The following is a 19,969-nucleotide window of genomic DNA, read 5'->3' as shown; positions in this document are numbered from 1 at the left end:
TGTAGAATTTTATGAATGTAGAATTTACTAAAAGCTCTCGGTGCGTGATCCAGGCTGGAGAAACAAATAACAGTTAGTCTTGGTCCCATCCTGTCCAATCAGCAATGTGCAGAAATAGCAGTCTAGCCCTCATCTGGAAGAGGGAAGAAAAGATGACTTTCAATATACAAAAAGAGATTTATAAATGCTCCACCAGGGCTATTTTTCCAGCAGATGTTGTCAAGGATATGTTAGTTTATTTGGATAGCATGTTATTTTAGCCTGAACCTTCACAGAAATGTCAGATGGAACTTCATGTTTCAAGAAACTGCACTTAATTTTCCCCATTTTGCTGTTCAGTAAGATATCCCTCAGAAGTTATGTTCATTATGAATTTAGCTTAATGCAAGGAGAAGTATGTGTAGCTTTTCAACATCTAGCCTACTCTTGTAAGATTATTAATGCAATGTTTGGATACCCTCAGGATCCTGGTTAAGTATCCAAATGCTGTTATGAGTATTTTTCTGAACTGCACTTTCCACTGGTACTTTTTGTCCAAGTTTTTATTAATGATACATCATTACGCCAGTTGCTATTGCATTACATTTACATAACATGGTATCAAAGAACAACCCATTCTTTAAGGCTGTCTATTGATTAAAGAAATACACGTTGATTACTTGTGCATCCTGAATGTGAAGAAAGCTGGTGCACAGTTTTTTCAAAAGAGCTGAGAAAACAGCAAATGCTTCTTGTTCCTGTTTCTAGGAGACAACTGCAGAAACATAGTTAGGAATCTGTAAAGTCAGCTAGGATGGAATCTCAACAGACAGCTCAGTAAATTGTGCACAGGACTCTGCGTGTTGCAGACCTTTTGTTATTTTTGCCCAGGAGTCAGTTCAGTTTTATTTTCCTCCATTAAACTGCCAGTAGGATTTTACTAAGGAAGTTCAAAGACACTTTCCTCAGTCTGAAGTGTACAGTAGGAAGAGGTAATGTTATATTCTAGCTACCCTGAAAGAATGTGCTGATAGTTATTATTAATTATGGGGGTCTTAAAAATATTGACTACGTTAAATTGATTGTTGGCATTTTTCATAGTAGAATATTTAATGTGTATTCCTGTCATAGTCATAGCTGTATTTTCTAATCACGATTCCTATAGAACCCGTAACTGAAGCATTTTGTTTGGTTTATTCTTTAGAATTTTGTTTGTTAATGATTCCAAGATTTAGTAGTTTGTGTCAGAGATTTGAACAGAGATATAAGGCTCCGTCTTTTCAGAAACTGAAGAACCGGTCTGTTTTAAAGTTTCTGCGATCAAAGATGGTTCAGTAAGTTACATGTTTTGGGCATGTATCAGATACTGAACTGCTCTTACAGCAGAGAACATTCTTCTAAACCAAAATTCCTAATGGTTTAAAAACCAGAGAGCACTGAAGGGAAAGATGTGACAGATGCCGATTCTTGAACTGGTATCTTAGCGAATATCTTTCATATAGACTCCTTCTCCAACACAGGTCTTCCAGCTTTTCTCACTCCACTTAATTGTTACACCTTTTTTCTTTTTTCTTTTTTTTTTTTTTTCTCTCTATGGTGGAGCTCTGCTGAGTTCTGGATGAAAAATTGCCACCTCAGATGTGTGATTAGAGCATCACCTTCTTCAGAAAATGAGGATAAAAGCCTGCTGATTTAAGAGTCTAGATTTCCATCTTCCCAAATAAAGGATCCTTAAAGGATGTCTGTCCTGTTGCTGCAGGTTATTCTGAACGGGGACGCAGCTGAGAACAGAGGCTTCCACACAGCACTGGGCAGCCCAGCAGGCAGATCGCCCGTTTGAAAGTTCTTGAGCAATAAGCTTTAAATAGCTGATAGTCTTCTCTTAACCAGCCTTGTGCTTTCTAGCAGGAGCATTTGGACCAATAGAGTCTCAGTAACCGGGGCTGCTCTGCAACTGGGGGGCTTCCTGAAGATCCCAGTTATATCTGAATTTATTAGATTAAACGGTTAAATTTCTATTCATTTCTGCTGAGGCTGGGACATTCTTCCTACCAATATGAAGTATCCAAGGATGCATTATTTTTCAGTTTGTGCTTGTGTCATATTCAAGCACATTTATGATAGATGTAGTTCAGTTCAAGCAGAAAACCAGCACAATAGGGCTTTGGCATGAACTTTTGGAGTAGGACGATCCCTGTGCTTGCTGTCCAGGGCAAGATAAGCTGCATTTCAATGGGAACAGACCCAGCCATGAGCAGTGACTTTGAAAACTTGCCAGGTAAAGCCAAAGAAACTGAAGCTGGTTACTTGGTATGAATTGTTATTCAGCCCTCACAAAAGAGGAGGCTTTGACAACACCCCCAGTAACCTTGGCAAACTGTTTTGTTAAGCAGGTCTGTGCTTCACTGGCTTTTCAACTTGCAGGCATTCATTGCTCCCTCCTACGTATGAATTTATGTTTCAAAGAAGGACTGTGTGGTGGCGGGCAGCTGTGGCATCATGCTGATCTTTTACACTGGCTAACAACGACTGCGTCAAACAGCGGGCAAAATAATATACCACTCTTCCGTTTCTCAAGGGTAAAAGCAACTGAACTTCTTCTCACTCATTTCTGTAGATATGCAGCCTAAAATGTTTTCTCCTTATTTTAAATAATGGAGACCTTTCCATCTCCAACTTGGTCTTCTCACATAGTGTGACACTGCTGAGGGGGCATGCTGAAAATGGATCCCCAGGAATCATTTTTGCAAGGATATTAGCAACTAAAATGTAATTGCTGAACTTTTTTACCTGCTTATACTGGAAAAGACTCATTTTAGGGCTATTAGAGCTTTTAACTATTTAAAGCTCTTCAAGTTTTTGTAACTGTCAAACTAAGTCACGTTCATGATTGCAAAGAAGGTGTCCTGCAGCTCTATGCTTCTGTGTCTCTTGTTACAATATGGAAATGGTAGTGTTTGTTTGGTGTGAGTAAGGCCTAATTGATGCTTGTGATGCACTTTGGCGACATTCTTAGGCTGTAAGGGATAGGCATTACGACAGCAGAATGATGTGTTACCAGAAATGACATAAAAATTATACCGACACTTCCTTCTGGATGAATAGAACATTATTTTGAAGAATGGAATATTGTTTTCAAAACGTTTGTTCGACTGTGCTTGTTTATACATACAAGTATTTCTACTTTTCCTGTAGATCCTTAAACACCTGGTAGAAAAGAAAGTAGTCTTGTCATAGTCTCTGTTGCCGTAATCCATTGCCACTATACATCAAGTAGCAAAACCTGGTCCAAACAGACCTATGAAGCAAATCCTCACCTGGAAATAAATCCAGTTATATCACCACATGCGTATTACTTCAAACTTAGACTATATTGCTTAATCTGAAACTATTAAATTACTTTATGATAAAGAATAACAAACGGGTTCAGTGCAGATCTGTGTAGCTGATAAAGGAGAGGTGAGGTAATTTTGCCCGAAGTTTTACAGCAAGCTAAAAGAAAGTGCCATCTCTCTTGTTTACGATTTCATGTTACAGTGTGAAATAAAGGCCAGCGTGAGCTACGATTCCCATCTTTTATGAAAAGAAACAGTAGTTAAGAAGTCATAGCTATCAATTCCTCCAAAGTAAAGTCTTACATACGGAGCACAACTGCAGTCTGGTATATAAATGATGTTGAAGTGAACATCATACACACATTAGGCAATTAGATATAACTTTATTTTTTGTCTCAAAACTAGCCATGTAGGGGCATGCGGAGATGCTCTGATTAGAAACTGAGTACGTTTAATTTCCACTTCCTTCCAACCATTTCAAAATTCCTTCCTTGAAGAGTAAGCTTTCCAAAACTCTAAATTTTGTGTTCTACTTAACCTCATAGGTATTCCAGAGAATATGTTAGCTAGAGTTCTCTTTCCACACTCATTAGTTCAGTGTGCTTGGCTCATTTCCTAGGATTTGGTCTAGCATAGCCTCTGACCATTTCAGGCCATTTTTTCTGAAAATCATTTCCCTCTTCACTCCTGCAATTTTCCATTCAGTGCCTGAGCAATTAAAATCCCTAGTGACCAAAGCCCTGGTCTTCCAACTGTCCCTTTCTTTTTAAAAACATTGCATGAGCTCCTTTTCCTAACTGCATGAGCTGTGCTCAAACAAAGAAGGTATGACAATTGCTCAATTGTTAGAAGTTGTGAATACTGTCTTAGCCAAAATATTGACATCATTCTGACTTGCACATTAAGGATTAATTTTTACTAGGGCTGTAACTACAGATGAGCAAATCATTTGGATGACATTAAAATCCAATCAGTTGTCATATAAAGTCACTGAGGTCCAAATAACTACTGTGTTTTCACTTTCCTATCTTGATTTCTTGATCTTGGCTGTTCTGTAGCATTCCAGGATTATTCCTGACTCTCCGCAGGGAAGGATTTCACAGGTGTTTATTCTTTTCTGGCACTAAATTGTCTGTGGAAGGTATGTATATGCAGCATCCGTTTCAGAGAAGAATACAAACAGTTTTTCTTTATGTATTTTGTCTGGATTCAGATGTTCATTACAGAACTATATATTCCTTTACATTGACAATCATGTTTCTGCAGGCATTTCTAGTCCTCTGTGACGGAGGTAGGCTGTTACTGACTCACTCTGTGTGTGCCTGTTTGTGTATCTCCACATCCTAGGATACAGAATAGACAGCTGGTATCTGTTCAGGACTCCTCACCCCCAAAACTTCTCTAAATCCCTTCTATAGCTATTACTGTCAGCTTTTGTTAGATCAGACTGGAGGGATGTAATATGTGTCAGTCAAGAGTTAACACACTTTTTTCTATCATATACTAACTCCTAGACTGTATACATGACCCAAAACAGGTGGAGGACTGTTAACAGGCAGAGTGCCATGTTCCTGCAGTCAGAGAGTAGGTGGTTTTGTGGGGAAGGTGGAAAGAGGGAGGTTTTTTGTTTTGTCAGCGAGTGGGAGAAGTAGTGAAGTTGTAAAGAACATAGGGAGCGTAGGGTGCGAGGAGAGAGAATATAGGGTTTGCAGCACTGTAATTTAGACCAAGGCAGAGATCTCAGAACATTATTTAATAGAGGCTATATACTGTGCAATACTTAAAACAAATAGATGGAAATGAGTTTTTCTTCTATTAATATGGCATAATCCTCAGGAACAGTACTAAAATGTTTTTGCAAGCTACAATTACAGTAGAGTCATCAACCTGCTAGGTTAATTTCTGCATACAGAGCTGCATGTTTTTCTCCCTTCAGCCAGCCATTCATTTGTCCACCTACAGCTTGTAGCACCAGGCATGAACAGTCAGCTCTAAAGCACTAGTTACATGACTCTGTAAAGAGTGAGCTAGTAAGGCAGAAGCATTACCCAGGAGCACCAAAATAGAAACTCCTGCCTGCCTCAGAATCCTGTGTCATCAGCTATGACAAACCCAAAATGCACTAAATTTGTTGTAGATGTTTAGAGTGGTCCTTGCCTTAGATTCAGACAAAAATGTACTTTTTCAACAAGATATGTTTTAATGCCTTAGCTGGAGTATTAAAGAAGGAGATTGAATCATAGGTTCAAAGTAAAATTGATCCGGAAAGTTTGGATTTGGAGCATTGTTTCAGGATTGTTGTAATGGCAATACGAATTTAACTTTCAGAGACGCATCTTGGTTTATAGTTGCACATTGTTATTTTTTTTCTGTTATTCTGCGGGCATGTGTTCAGAGAAGAGAAAATTTTTATTCCTCAGCTAGGTAATAAGGTCTTCCTCAGTCCTTGAACCATATCATTTATCCATGAAGTTCAAAGCATGTAAAGCTGGGAGGTTTCAGCTGTATTCCTGTGAGATAAGAGATATTTCAATGTCAATATCATAGAAAATTGAGGCAAAAAGAAGAGTTATGAATTATGTGAGGTCTCGGGGAGTTAGTGGCAGACCCAGTAGCAGAATGAAGGTGACCTGACTTCTAATACTGTGATCTAACTGTCAGCTACAACTGTCTCTGTAGAGAGAGGCTGCAGACTCTGGTATGATTTACCATATGAGTCTAGCAAAGCTGGTGCTTGCCCCTCCAGCTCATTTGCAGAAGGCTTTTTTAAAACGCCAACTTAGCAGCAGCTCCTGGCTCGGCAGAGGAGGTAAATGTAGGACGAGGTCTCCAGCAGACGGCTGTTGCTGCAGCAAGTTACAACTGCCCAGTGCGGAGTCATTGAGTTGCCTCCCTGTTAGGCACCGGCGGGTCTATTCATTCTGCAAACAGCCTCTTTCCTTTCCAAGACAGCCCTAGGGACACAAGGGAATGGCAGAGTTTATTATAAACTGAGTAAAGGAACAGACTATTGCTGGAGGAGATCCAGGGTTATAAAAGATTGTAGCAGGGGGGAGAAGGAGGAGGGAACGGGACATAATTCGTGTTTGTGTGTGAGGGGGTGCACACTGGTGGATTCAACGAGGCATTCCCCAAACCCTCAAGACCTTTGCTGGTTTTGGTGGGATTTTCTGCAGTGCATACTGTACTGTGTCAAACCCCACTTACTTTTTATTGTATCAATCATTTTCTTTATGCAGCAACACGAATCGGAGAACGCTGGCAGGTCCTGTTCTGAATGAGCTCCGCTCTCTGCCAGCTCAGCCTAGTTACTGCTGTAACTTAGTCTGGGGGATGGGAGAAAAAGGTTGCTGCTACTTTAAATATAATGCATTAAGAGGATGCTGGAAAAAGGCCTGCATGCTGTAATACCCAGCCATCTAGTTGGAAAAGGAGCCAGATGTAATACAAAAGAAGAAACACAGCCTCTTATGGATGCAGCACTAATTCATAAATCAGGTGAATCAGCTTAGGCAACTGCTGTGTTTTTATGCCTCTGCTGCATGGAGAACTGCATGTTGGATGCTTTTATTTGAAGTAATGGAACCAGATAATCCTTTGGACCAGGACAACTCCAATGGTAAGAAGTAGCAAACATAAAAAAAAAAAAAAAAGAGAGGAGAAAAAGGATAGTGAAAGAGTGTCTGAGTTACACATCCTACTAAAGGCACAGGGTTAGGCATGTGTTTTTACTGTCTTCTGCATGGATAAGTAGAAATGAATGTGGTAATGTGCTTCACAGTGTCTTAGAAATCACTCTGTTTACAGGGTTTGGACATAAACATCTAGTAGGCTGATACATACAGTGTATTGCAAGGAGCAGTAACCAGGCAGAATTAACCTATCTCCTGGACAGTCTCTGCAGAGAGAAGAGGAACCTATGCATTCTACATTCATCAGTTTGGGGGTCTTTTTTGCCAGTGAGAAAAGAATGTAACTTTATGCCGTATGTGCTGTCAAACGTAGCATTTGGAAACAGTTTCTTTATCTGCAGAAAGCTTTCCTACAGGCAGTTGCATGAGTAATTTACTTAGAAAGATATATTTAGCTAGGGACCGCATAAATTCACCCTGGAATTAAAGTCCATGGTTAAAACTGCAGCTATTCCCTGGATTTATAGCATTCCACATGCTGATGTTCTGGTATCTAGTCTATTGGAAGGCATACAAAAAAGCATAAACTGGGGTAAAAAGTTGCTTGCAATTGGAGTCTTATTTCTCTGTTAGTAGAGTGAATTGACTGCATTGAGGACAACAAATTGTTTACATTTATGAAAACAATTTAAGATGGTGATTTTTAGGATAAATTGATTCTCAGCTCTTTATTTGATACTATTCTGGATACAGTTTGCAATCCACAAAGAATTCCACTTTCTACTTGTATATTGTTGAAGAACTAGCTATGTGTTTCCCACAGCATATTCTCTGCTGATAACCTAGAGCTTCAAGTACGACATAACTGCAGTGTTAATATCACAGCAGACCTAAAAAACTCTGTGGAAGGAATGTGGTTAAAGGAATGAAGTAACATTTAAACTATGTGAACAGTTGACTGGGCATATATAAGTGGGTAGCACTGCTTTTCTTTGGGCTCTGTGCCATGCTCAAGTTGAATTGTATAAAATAATCAAGGACAGATTTCAGTGTTGTTTCAAATGATATTTCCATGAAAAGATTAAGAGGCGAGGATCACACTTTTTTTTTTTTTTCCCCATTTTTCTGTTGTCTTTCACATGTTATTATATTGATTTCTCTCTAGAACAGCACCTACCTCTCATGTCTTCTACCTCCTCTTAGACCAATGGGACACAGAATTAAATCTTATTTTCTTCTTTACAGCAGGAAGTTTTAGGATTATCAGAGAAGTGCATGCATAGTTTGGGCTGATGTTAACAAACGTATAAGCAAGTATTCTTGTCTGTCCCAACATTAGAATTGGGACTTTAGGAGTCACAGAGTGTCTGTGAGAAATAGAAGTTTAACTTCGGTTTCTCAAATATATTATAATGGCTTACTAAATTTAGAATACATGTTTTAAGATACACAGGTTTCTCATTCTTCTCCTTACAGACATGTAAAGTGCATTCTGTCACATTGTGTAGAGACTTGTTTTCCTACAAAATATTTGAATAAGTAGGCAGACACTGGAAATGTTCGTGAACTGGGAAATGAGAAGTAAATAAGCACTCGCGGTACCAAGTATCCTAAAAGAACCTTCACTGGTTCCCCTTCCTAACTACGTAAATCCCCATCTTCCTTTTAGAGTTTTTTGTAATTGCTTTGATTTAAACTATCCCATGGTAAAACAAATAGGTTGAACCATTCCTTGATCAGAAGGTCAGCTGCCGTGTGCTGCTGGGGCTGCAGCAGCAATATGCAGGACTGGAGGGTTAATCTATTATGATACAGCATGTATTATTTTGCATGAATTCAGTAGATAGAAAGTTCTCAAAAATATGCCAGCAGAGTGCCGTTAAGAAAGATTTTCCCCTTTGAGAATGTTTTCTTGTAGCTATCATTCTTGAAGCAGCCCATTTGTCCATTTTATTATCAAACAGCCAGTGAGCTGCTGTGAGCACAGTGATAACTGTGGTGTTTATCATACTGTATTGTTCATGTGACAAACAGTAATGCCTTGGGAAGTGACCAGAACTTGAAACTTCTGTGCTTACTCTAGAAGTGCCTTTTCACCACCAAGAATGTCCAGTCAAATTCCTTTTTCTGTTAGCAGAATGAAAAATGTTACGTAATTTTTGATCGACCTGGTAGTCCATATTGGTTAACCATCTACCTTCAGTGGTTAACCATCAGTGTCAGTTCATTCTTAATTGCTTACGGCCAGCCCAATCATTAATGACAGTAAAAGCTGTTCGGAAGAACATGTGGCAATAATATACTTTAGAGTTGCTCTTTTTGCCTCCTGCAGCCCTTTCATTTGCTTACAGAGATGTATGAAATCAGCTAGAAGGACATTAGTGGAATATTCAAGACTGAGAAGCTGTGTGTCTCATTCCTCAGCACAGCTTTTTTTTTCCCTAATCGGATTAGGTTGCCAGCTTTTTGTGGAGATAGCTCATAGATTTATTATTGCTTGTAACTGAAACAGGGAAGGACCGCTCGTTTATTTGGGTGCCTGAAATGAGATTTAAATTGTGTTAGTTGCCTTGACGTAATAGACCCTGGAATAAAATCATAACCTGTGGGTGAAATGGTTATTGGATTTTTCTCTAGGATTCTTCACTGAGCTGTAGTGCTTGCACTGTTGAACACAAGCTTGATAGCTTGCTATCCATTTTGACGTTTGTGAAAGGAGAAGGAAGTTCTGTAACTTTTTTCCATGTGTGCCCAGTATAAAGGCTCACATGAAGCTACAGATTCTTGTCAAGATTTCAAAAATCATTAAAGCATTCCTTTCTCCTCCTCTCCTATATTTTCTTTCTATTCTCTGAAATGCAGCAATATAAAGAAAGATTACTGTGATTTTATGATGGCTCACAGTTCTGAATTTTGATGTGTTCTTTTTAATGTACTGGCATGGTTTTACTTGATTCTTTAAAAAAAAAAAAAAAAAATTCTTGGAAGAAAAGTGCTGAAGAATGTGCTGATTCTGAAACCATAACCCTAAATTACCCATTTCAGAGGGATGACATATCAGAGCTACAGATTTCTCTTTTGTACTATAGCCACTTGCAGCTACAAGAATAGAAGGCAACTCAGCAGCTTTTTGCAAGCCAGTGAGGATTTATAAGATGTTTTATTTGTGTACAAACTCTTGAGTACAAAATATCTATGAATTGTGCATTCATTGTGTTTTCTAATTGCTCACATCGCAGTTTATATAGCTAGAGTGAACACTGCTACCACCTTTAAGTTTATATTCTTCTGTGTGTCCTGGCAGTATTTCTTTGTGAATTAGTTGTTGATCTTTTAGAGACACGGTATGTTTAGTGCAGTTTTTGAGCAACTTTGTAGACCAAATCCCAGCTGCTGGTTTTAGTGGAATGATATTCCCTACACAATAACTGTGAATCACAGATGCAGATTCCGTACTGCAAAGAAATGAAACCACTGTGCTTTAATAATACAATAATTATAGCATATTTTTTTCAGTCTCTGACATACACATTCAACCAGGTGAATTACATGGATGACAGCCAGGCTTGAACTTTGTCTGCTGTTCGTAATTCAGATTCTTCAAGCAGTGTTCTAGGGCAGTAATGAAATCCTAGCCTCAGTGACACCTTGATGTGCATTCAAAATCACACTTGGTAGGGAGAAAAATGGAAGCAAGAATTGGGAAACTAGAATTTTTTGTAGATTAGATATGAAGTTTGTTAGCAGGGTTGTGCGGGAACCCAAGACCAACAAATTATGGCTGCTGCAGGTGAAGGCTGAGGTGTTGTATTCAGAGAGACGGGGTAGATCTGCCGTAGAGCAGGAAAAGGCCCTGAACATTGCTACTGACCTGGCTTTGGAGATGATGCAGTTTGGGACATCTCATCCAGTATCTGAGCAGACAGCCAAAGGCTCATCACCACTCCAGGCTCTTCAGTTTCTCATACTTGACATTTACTTTCACTGTATGGACAATATATAGGTATTCTTAACCTTATATTATCTTCTTTTAGAGATAATTTGACGATCTTAGAGAGAACAAAGATTAAACTAAAAATAGGATGAAAAATAGCAAAATCTTTTGAAGTGTCTTTTTGAAAGTTCCACAGAAAAGGCTGTGAACCAGGAATTACCCATGCAGGAAGAATTTCTGTTGCTGAACAGTGAGGCAGAGGCTGGTAATAGCGGAGCGGATTTGTCATTTCTTTTCCAGAACTTCATTTTAGGCATATACTAATAAGAAAAAAAAGGAAAATAAGATAACAACACTAATTTTCAGTGCGGTACTCTGAAGCCCCTACTTTCTAAGTAGAAGTAGTACTGAAGATGCCATGCAGTTCTGTTTTGAAAAGTAAATTCCCACTTATCTACCAACAACTGAGTTACATTTTACAGTTGTAGTTCAGATACCTTGTTCTGGAACAAATCTTTTCCCTGATATGAATTCCCTAAGTGTGTGGAGACTTGGTCAGGAATCTATTTTAATAGATTTTGTGTTTTGTGGTTTAATATTGTACCTTGCCTGGAAATTAAATGTTAAATATTTCTTATAGGTGTTGCCATTTTGGCATGCTGTCTGAGGAAGCAAAGTTAATATTACTGACCATTTGTATCTGAGGAAGTAAAGAGAAAAAATAAAGATGCTGTGTGATTAGACTGGTAAGGAAGGTTTGATTTCAATACTGCAAAAGTATACGAGACACAGAAAGAGGTATAGAAGAAAAGAGTACCTGCTTGAAGGTTTTACAGAATAAATTAGGTTGACACAGTTGTCAGTCATAAACACATTAAATGTAGGGAAAGTGGGAGAGCTGAAGAAGATATGAAGTAATGCAGAGAACCAGTAGAAAATAATTATAATACAGTCTTAATATAGCACACTATACATTTTTGTCCGACATTGAAGTTAGTTCATTTTTGCTGTCTTTCTAATGGGCATGGGTCATAGTATATTGGCTTTTTTTTTTCTTTTTTTTTTTTTTGTAGGCTTGCACAAATTGCAAACAGCTTGCTCGGGTCTTTGAAAGGCAAGCACTGATCCTTTTCCTTATGTGAGAGAAAAGGGGGAGTTTTGTCTAGGAGCAGCCATCTTACAAAAGCTGCACAAAAACATTGGTGAACTTTGGCATTTCTTAGCCATGGTACTGTCCTGCCCTATTAAGTCTGAAAACTTGGTTTCTATATAGAGTGAATGTTGGAAAGTAATGAGTAGTAGTTTTAAATGGTAGTAGTTTTTAAAAGTTAATTTCCCATTATTGTCTACTGAAGGACTGAAGAAAAACGGTAATGAGTAGGCTGGCAATTAAACATATTAAACTATCATTACGTGATTAAATAGTGCTGTACTGTGGCCTGTGGCGCAGATCCTTAAAATATTGCTCTTTCTCTGCTTACCTCAGCCAACATTTATATTGTTTGCAAAGAACTCTTTGGGTTAAATACATTAAAGAAACAAAGTGTATATTATGACTAGAAATATTTATCCTAGACATCTGTGAGTAACCAGATTATTTAACAAGGTGTGTTATTTCGTGATATTCCATTAGAAAAGCGATGTCTCTTGAATAGTTTTTTAAAATCTTACATTTTTTTAGTGAATTTCAGCTTTCAAGGCTGAGCTAGCAGAGGACTATGGAGTGTTGGGACAGTTGTGCTTCATTCTTCTCTTGGTTGTAGTTCTTATACCATGTCTATCTTTTGGCTTCTGGCAAAAAAAGAGGTAAAAAACCATGTGCTTGATGGTAGAAAAAGTCGAAAAGAAAAAGACACATGGCAATGTAATACCTAGAGAAGATAAATGCAGACTGATTTCCTGATGAATTGTGCATAAAAGTGGTAGGCTTATTTTGGGTGGCAACCCTTTTCTTTATATTTTGCTGCAGTTTTTTTCATTTAACCTACACTGTATTCGGGTACTAACTTTTATTCATTGGAAGGATGTGTTGTACTGAAAGGTAAGTCTGAAACAGCTATACATATTTCTGGGAAAAATGTTCTAAATCTTGGTGGGCAAAACCCAAGTGGGATATCTACACATAAGAAATACTGGTGACAAAATCAAATAAAATGCCCTACCTGAGGGCGTTATTTATTGGCAAACATCTGAAATAGTGACAGATTCACCCTGCAAGTAACACTAGGCCACTGTTCCACATTATTTTCTGAGGTTCCTACAAGTTACATGATCAGTATTGGACTTACTCCAAAGACATGATCCAGGTATGTGTAATGATTGTTCAAAAAAGATCATAAATAATCTGCCTGAACTGTCAGTGACTGTGTGGCAAGTAGAACAAACGTCACAGAGTTTATAGTAGGTGGGGAGATGTAATTGGGTTTCTGTATTGTCACCAAAACTTTCTGGCAACAAAGGGAAAGATTTAAAAATAGATACAAGCACTATCTGGTAACCTCATTATAATTTACACTAAGGTGAAACAGAGAGATCCAATATAGCTTTAATAAAATGTCCAACAGTATCAAAAAGGCAGAAAGCTCCAGGGCAATAGGAGATGTAGAATTAAGAAGATTACTATATAATGATTAGTAGAACACATTCTACAATCTCCAAGTTTGTAGCTGAATGATGAACAACTGTTGCATGCAGTCTCTTCCTTTCTCTCCCTACTGAAATCTGTAGTAGAGCCAATCAGTAAAGAGGCACCCCACCAGATTATGAGCACACAGTAAGGTAGAACCATCTATATGAAGCCGTGAAGGAACACTAGATGAGCAGGATGTAACCATCCATACTTGGAGGTACTGGAAACAGTCCAAGTAGTGTCTTCCTTCTTTGGTAATAAAGAAGAGGGCCCTTTCATAGTCAAGCATGTTCAAGGCCTCTTATTTTTTTTCTAAAAGAGAGCAACTTCAAAGCACAGCATTGTGGAGCAACCTCCCAGTTCTCTCTCGAAAATACAACACTACCAGAAGTCTCTTTCAGAACTTTCTACATCAACAGCCTACTATTGGAGAGGTGAATTCAATATATTTAACTGGAACTGAAGACTGTACTCTAGTAATGTTTCTTCTGTGACGATTGAAATCTGTCCAGTCAGGACTTGGTGTCTAAAAGTAGTTGTTAATATTAGTGAGGTGCATCAGATGTGTGAGGATGCTACATAGCAAAATGCCTCAGCACGATGTTGCAGGAATAGTGAAGACAAGACAAGTTTTGTTCATGTGTCTGATTTGAAAAATAGGGGACAAAGGATTTCATGGGAGTAGAGACGACGAGGAGTTAAAAGCATGCATCTGTTTTATCAAGGTATTCATACGTCAGAAACTTTTAAATTCATAATGCTCTGGTCATAGGTAACAGAAACTGAAGAAGCTACAGAAGAAATTGTCAGTCCTTATTGACAGCTGAGACCCACATTTTGACAAAGGTTCGATAAATGTTTTTGTCTGAGACCTTAACCAAGGGTTATTGTGATAACATACATGTAACTGCTAAGATGTTGGACAGCAGCTTCCTCTTCTGGTGATGGCCAGAAAGATTGACAACCGCTGACGCTTTACATCCGCCTCTAACAAATGTACTGTACACGAGGGATGTAAAGAAGAAATAGCTCTTTGCCTTCAGCCACTTCACTGTAATACTCCTTAGTATGTCTGCTCAGGATGTTTGCCCGGGAGGTTTCTCAGTGCATACATGGGTTATCATGTCAGTTAGAGCATTATGGTAATAATGTTTACATTTAGATGTGCTTCCTCTCTGAGCATCTCCAAGGAGCTAGCATATGTAAAAGATTTAATTGCAAAGCACTGCTGCTGCTGATACGGGCTCGGAGGCCTACCAGATGCCTCGCTAAGTGAGTCAGTAGTCAATGATTTTGGCTGCTATAGAGCTTAATGCAGTGATCAGAAAATGTCTGCCAAAATGAAGTTTCAAGAAATGTTTGTTTTCTTACCCAATCTAGATATGCTTCTAGTTTGGTTTTACACCTTTAAATACTCCTCTAGATGTAGCTGGGAAGTTGGTAGGCAGCTGTGGCAGATGTAATAACACAAGCCATTGTTCTTTGTCCTGTAGCTGTCTGTGTGGGTTTGTTTGCTTAACCATTGGGTGGGCACAGCATGGCTTATGTAGCAAATTGATGCCTCTGAATGTAGGTCCTGCCGTTTATCCAAGCTGGAGAAATCCTGATGCTTGATGTTTTGAAAGTAGAAAGTAAGATGCTAATAGAGTTCTCTTATTTGTTCCAGAATGAAGAAAAAAAAAAATTACTTAGAAAAATAATAGTAAAAGTTAGACCAGAGTTCATGATGTTTTATTGTCTCTGCAATTGGTAGTCTGTTTTGCAGAAATGCTATTAGACCATTACTCATGGCAGAGAGAATATCCCTGAAGAGTTTTTCACAGTTCATGTGTCAGACAGGAATGCAAAGGATCAATTTACAGCCACAGACAAAGATCTGAAAATGTCCAGGGGGACCTGGGAGAATGCTTCTCACCCCAAATAGTTTTACTGATTTAACTGATTCCACTTGTCTGACTGCAGTGTGTTTTCAGCTAACCCAGAGTTAATTTCTGAGCGGCAGCAATAAAAACATTGTATGTAGACTGCAGTGAGAGCTGGGATAAGAGCATTAAACACAGTGTCACCTCCTTGCAGGCTTTTCTGTTATAAAACTAAGGAGAATCTCAGTATGTTTTGGAAGGCTCAGGAGTGCACTCCTGTATTCCAGGGAGAAACCTGCTGGTGCTGTGCAACTCTCTTTCCTTGAGTAACTTGCTTTGTTTAGCAGATCATCCTTTACTTCTGTGTTGCAGCTGTCAGAAAAAGGCAGGCATCAAGTTGAGGAGTTGTATTTAAAAGTGCTGTCTGGATGAGGCGGTTGCAGTGGTCTGTAAGCTACGCAAAGCAGTTGGAAGCAGTTTTCTGGCTGTTGGGCCAGCTTTTGGGTAGTGGTTGTACTTCACCTGAAAGTTGGTAGTCGCCATTAATTCATTTGCTTCTTAGATGCGTTCGGTTTATTGTCATTTAAAGTTTCCCGGTGAACTTTAGACAAAAGCAGAGGATTAATCTGTTAATCTGTTTAGGAGAGACAGTTTTCAAATTAACCTTTCTTCTTTTCGTATCATTTGCAACAGGATCTGTAAAGTTAGGCCTTAATCTTCAAAATATTTATGTACGTATTCAGCAAGAGATGGCATGTGGAGTTTCACTGAGTTACCTGGAAATTGTTTGTCTGGAAGAGCACGCACACAGTCCATCCTATTGTGACTCTTATAAATGTTTGTTGTTTTTAAGACTGAAGAAAAAAAAAAAAAGGAAAGATTTAATTCTTATTTTAAGTTCTAACCCAGGCTGAAGTTGATCACACAAATTAAAGATAAGGAAAATGTAATCAGCATTTAGGATTTAGGGAAAAAAAGCAGGTGCATTCAACTTGAAACCAGTGCTTAGTACAGTCAGGGTTGCTGAACTGCCTCCCTGTGCCTCTGACTAGGAGAGAGGCGTGTTTTATTTTCCCTGCTTATTCATTTTCTGAGTCATTCATCTTGTGCTATAGCTATTGAAAACTGTAACAGAGTCTGGGAAGCGCTTGGCTTTTGAGTGCTGCCTCCTGATTGGGCTAGGGAATGCTGCTGTTCGGGAATAATGTGTGAATACCATCTGCTCCGAGGAGCTGGGAGTCTCCGTGAATTTTGCTTGGAGAGGCACCTTTAGCCAGGACTACAGGCAAGAGGAGCAAGCTTGCTTTTCCTGTTTCTTATCCAAACTTTTAGTTGTTGCTGGATTTCCTTTCTGTTTCCCTGTTGAAGTTTTTTTGTGCATTGCTCAAGGGCTGAGGTGCTTCTCCTGTGAGTTTTGGGGTTGTTTTTCCTTTTTTTTTTTTTTTTCCTGCATGGGATTTCTTCTGGGGTTCAGCATGCACACCAAATGGGGAAATAAATCAGCAAGTATTGCAGCTGTTTATTGCAGCACAGCAGTTAACATGGAACGTCTGAGTTGCTTTGAGAAACTACTTCCAAAAATTTGACCTGCTCGTAAAAAGGTAAGCAGTTAAAGACTTCTGAATTTCAGGGACTGACTTTTTACTTGCATAGAGGTTTTGTTTCATTAGGAATGAGTATGTCTAATTTGAAATGAACAGTTGCCTTGTAGCAATGCCTGAGATCAAAGACTGTGTTTTGTCTCAGAATTTCTTTAATGAGCCCGAAGAAATGAGCAGAGTTGGAATGATTGTCTTTTGCTCTCTTGTACAGAAATTGTTTTACAACAGATTTTAACCCAAACTTTCTGCGGTGTAAATGTAATTCAAGACAGCATATATTTTTCGGTTTGCATTTTATGAAGAGAACTTTCTCAACTCTTGTTTTCCTGATTATGGAATCTCTTTTTCAGACTGTTATCTCAGACGAAACACAGCTATTTTCAGCAGTCCGGATTTGCAGTCAAATGATGCATTCCTCTTCAAGAAGACAAGATGTAGTTTGTGAGCCCATTAAATCCTGCTTGCTAATGACCTGCTGGTGTAGGCTCAGTTACTAGAGAGAAAACTGTAGCCATTCCTTTAACCTCAAAACAACAGGCCTGACACCACCATGATTGATGGCCACCACTCTCTCCTATTACTGTTAGCATATACTTAACTTTTAATGTTACCGTTTGAAAACAGTTATAATTTTTTTTTTTTTCCTGAAGGTTACATTTCAGTCAGACACTTCTCTCTACACAAGGCAAAGTTAGCTAAGGGAGGACATGAAATACTGTTTTACAAAATCTTACCCTTCCTTCCAGTGAGTCAGATTATTCAATTTACTGTTGTCTGTTCCAAGGAGAAAACTCCAAACCGTATTTTTAAGACTTTGTTTGCCGAAGGCTTCACTGTAATTTATTTTTGACAAATACCTGGTTTTTAGCTTTCTCTTTTGTGTTGGGATGTTAATTGTAGCGGTGTAGTGTATAAGTTTGCATGTTCTAAGAGAAATGTTTAGTACCTGTAAATAAAGGAACAGTGGATTTATGTAACTGATACTTGATCTAACCAAAACTTTTCATATCGAATCAGTTTTAAATAAACAAGATCTTACATCTACTCTGCTTTCTTACCCTCAGACCTTTTGAACTAATGTTCTTGTAATACAGAAAAGAGATGTTTCTGCTTGCAGTTTCACAAAACACCCCAAAAGATTAATAATTAGACATCTTTTCACTTAGTCATTTATGTGGCAAAATGCCATATCATCAAAAGCAACTCTTGTAATGAGATTAAAAACTACTTTGCTGAAGCCTGAATCAGGAAAATTGTTGCTAGCCAAAGAAGGAATGCCTGAATCACAGAGGTGCAACGCCACCAGTACAGTCCGTTGGCTGGTGGGCACTGTACTCACTTGGAATATAGAATATACAGATTAAGGTTTCACTGTGCCTGGTGCAAGCCAAGTGTGTGTCTCATTTTATGATGTTAAAGAACCTTGAAAGGTCATGCATGTACCAGTACAAATGGGGGTTTTCCAGTAATCATCACATTCCTGGAGTTAGAGAAACTATTTCTCATTCATTGCTGCTGCTAATAACAATAAATGCTCACTTAGGTCTTTTTTGGTGAGATTATATTGTCAACTGTAAATTTCCAGGTGTCCTTTTTCAGTCTGTCATTGGGCCAGACGTCATGATTGTAATGAAGTAGCATGAGAAATAAAATTCTGACCTTTGAACTCCGGAGGTGAAGATCACTCCCATTCCAGACATAGCAGAAGGTTTTTTAGCTGTTGGCAGTAGTGACTGAGTATCAGCAATAACCGACAGTATACGGGACTGGAATCAGAGCTTTTTAATTCAGTGCTATGTACATATGTACACTGACATCAAACACCAGCTGGTTGGAAAAGCGTGTTTATTTTTTGCTCAGAGTGGACAAGCTTTTTAAACTTCCCCTTCATCCCATGCAGTAGTTACTTGGTTCAGTGGTCTAACTGTGATACATGTTTTTGCATGGGTGGGGTTTGTTGTTTGAGAACTTAACATGCAACAAGCAGTTCCTGCTAGATCCCTCAACAAAGCTCTCCACAACTTAGTACTAGTTAGTATTTCCTTTTAATGTGATCCTATATAGCTGCAAAGCACTTTTTGTTTGCTTGCCTGTTGCTAATATGCTAGCATGATCGTCAATACTTCAATGCTTAAATGTTTTTCGCTCTCTAATCCACGTATCTTCATGCCAATTTAAATGTGTTGTCCTTATCCTGTTCTTATAAAGGGGAGCGGAATTAAAAGTGTCTTGCCCCGGGTCACACACATGAAGCTTTTGTCATTGTACTATAGTTATGTTGGAACTTGTGTTTGGCCATTCCTCTTGCTCCACGGTCTTCGTCCTTGCCCATTTCCCTTTCTTCATTCTTCTCTTCTTCATTCCCTGCCCCCTCAAAAAAAAAAAAAAAAAAAATTGCTGGAGGACATTTGTGGAGAGCATTAAATGTCTGACATGTCTATATGAATTTGGAAAATCTCAGTGCTGGGTTTTTTTCAGCAGACCAGGGTGTTTGTTTTCTTGAAGATGAAGAATTGTCATTTTCACTATAGGAAAGAGTACTTTCTTGCTAAAGTGGCAACGCTTGACAGTGCAACAACACTATTGTGCATTTACAGCTTAATTTCAGGAATCCACACAGATTTCTTTTCTCCACCACCACAACTCTCTTGTCTGACTTAGTTGCCAGACTTTCTCTGGCAGCTCAATCTCACTTAATTCACAAAGAATGTGGCTCCCTCTGCCATACTTGGTGCCTGGAGTTTAAATCAGTACATTTGAGTGAACTTCAGCTTCAGTCAAATCTGACCTACCTAGAATACAGGTTTCCAGTTTGCAGAAGTGAACCAGAGTGATGAGGCACGACCATGAACATTAAAGTACTTCGCATGTATCTGTGCTAGCTATTTCTATTGCCTTTTATATAATCGAATATTCCTTTGCCAAGGAGTAAAATGTAATAGGAACTATTTTTGTGTTCTTGGGAGTATCTTTGCTGACTCTAAGCTCCTCTGAATA

The 19,969-nt window shown here is 38.6% G+C and overlaps 1 protein-coding gene across 2 annotated transcripts in view; it reads left to right on the top strand.

The window, feature by feature from the left end:
• The first annotated feature begins 6,521 nt into the window (after window positions 1-6,521).
• The window catches only part of DAB2IP (DAB2 interacting protein), a 207,365-nt gene continuing 193,917 nt past the window's right edge, over window positions 6,522-19,969 (top strand). The window contains exon 1 of one of the 2 annotated variants that reach the window (XM_074923653.1): window positions 6,522-6,933. In XM_074923653.1, coding sequence (XP_074779754.1) covers window positions 6,876-6,933 — 58 coding nt within the window. In that variant the 5' untranslated portion in view covers window positions 6,522-6,875. Of the gene's footprint in view, window positions 6,934-16,879; window positions 16,973-19,969 lie in introns of those variants that run through there. The other variant, XM_074923656.1, reaches the window with a different exon arrangement.

Source organism: Athene noctua, chromosome 20, assembly GCF_965140245.1.
Source record: "Athene noctua chromosome 20, bAthNoc1.hap1.1, whole genome shotgun sequence".
Lineage (NCBI taxonomy): Eukaryota > Metazoa > Chordata > Aves > Strigiformes > Strigidae > Athene > Athene noctua.
This window is presented reverse-complemented; position numbering and strand designations above follow the sequence as displayed.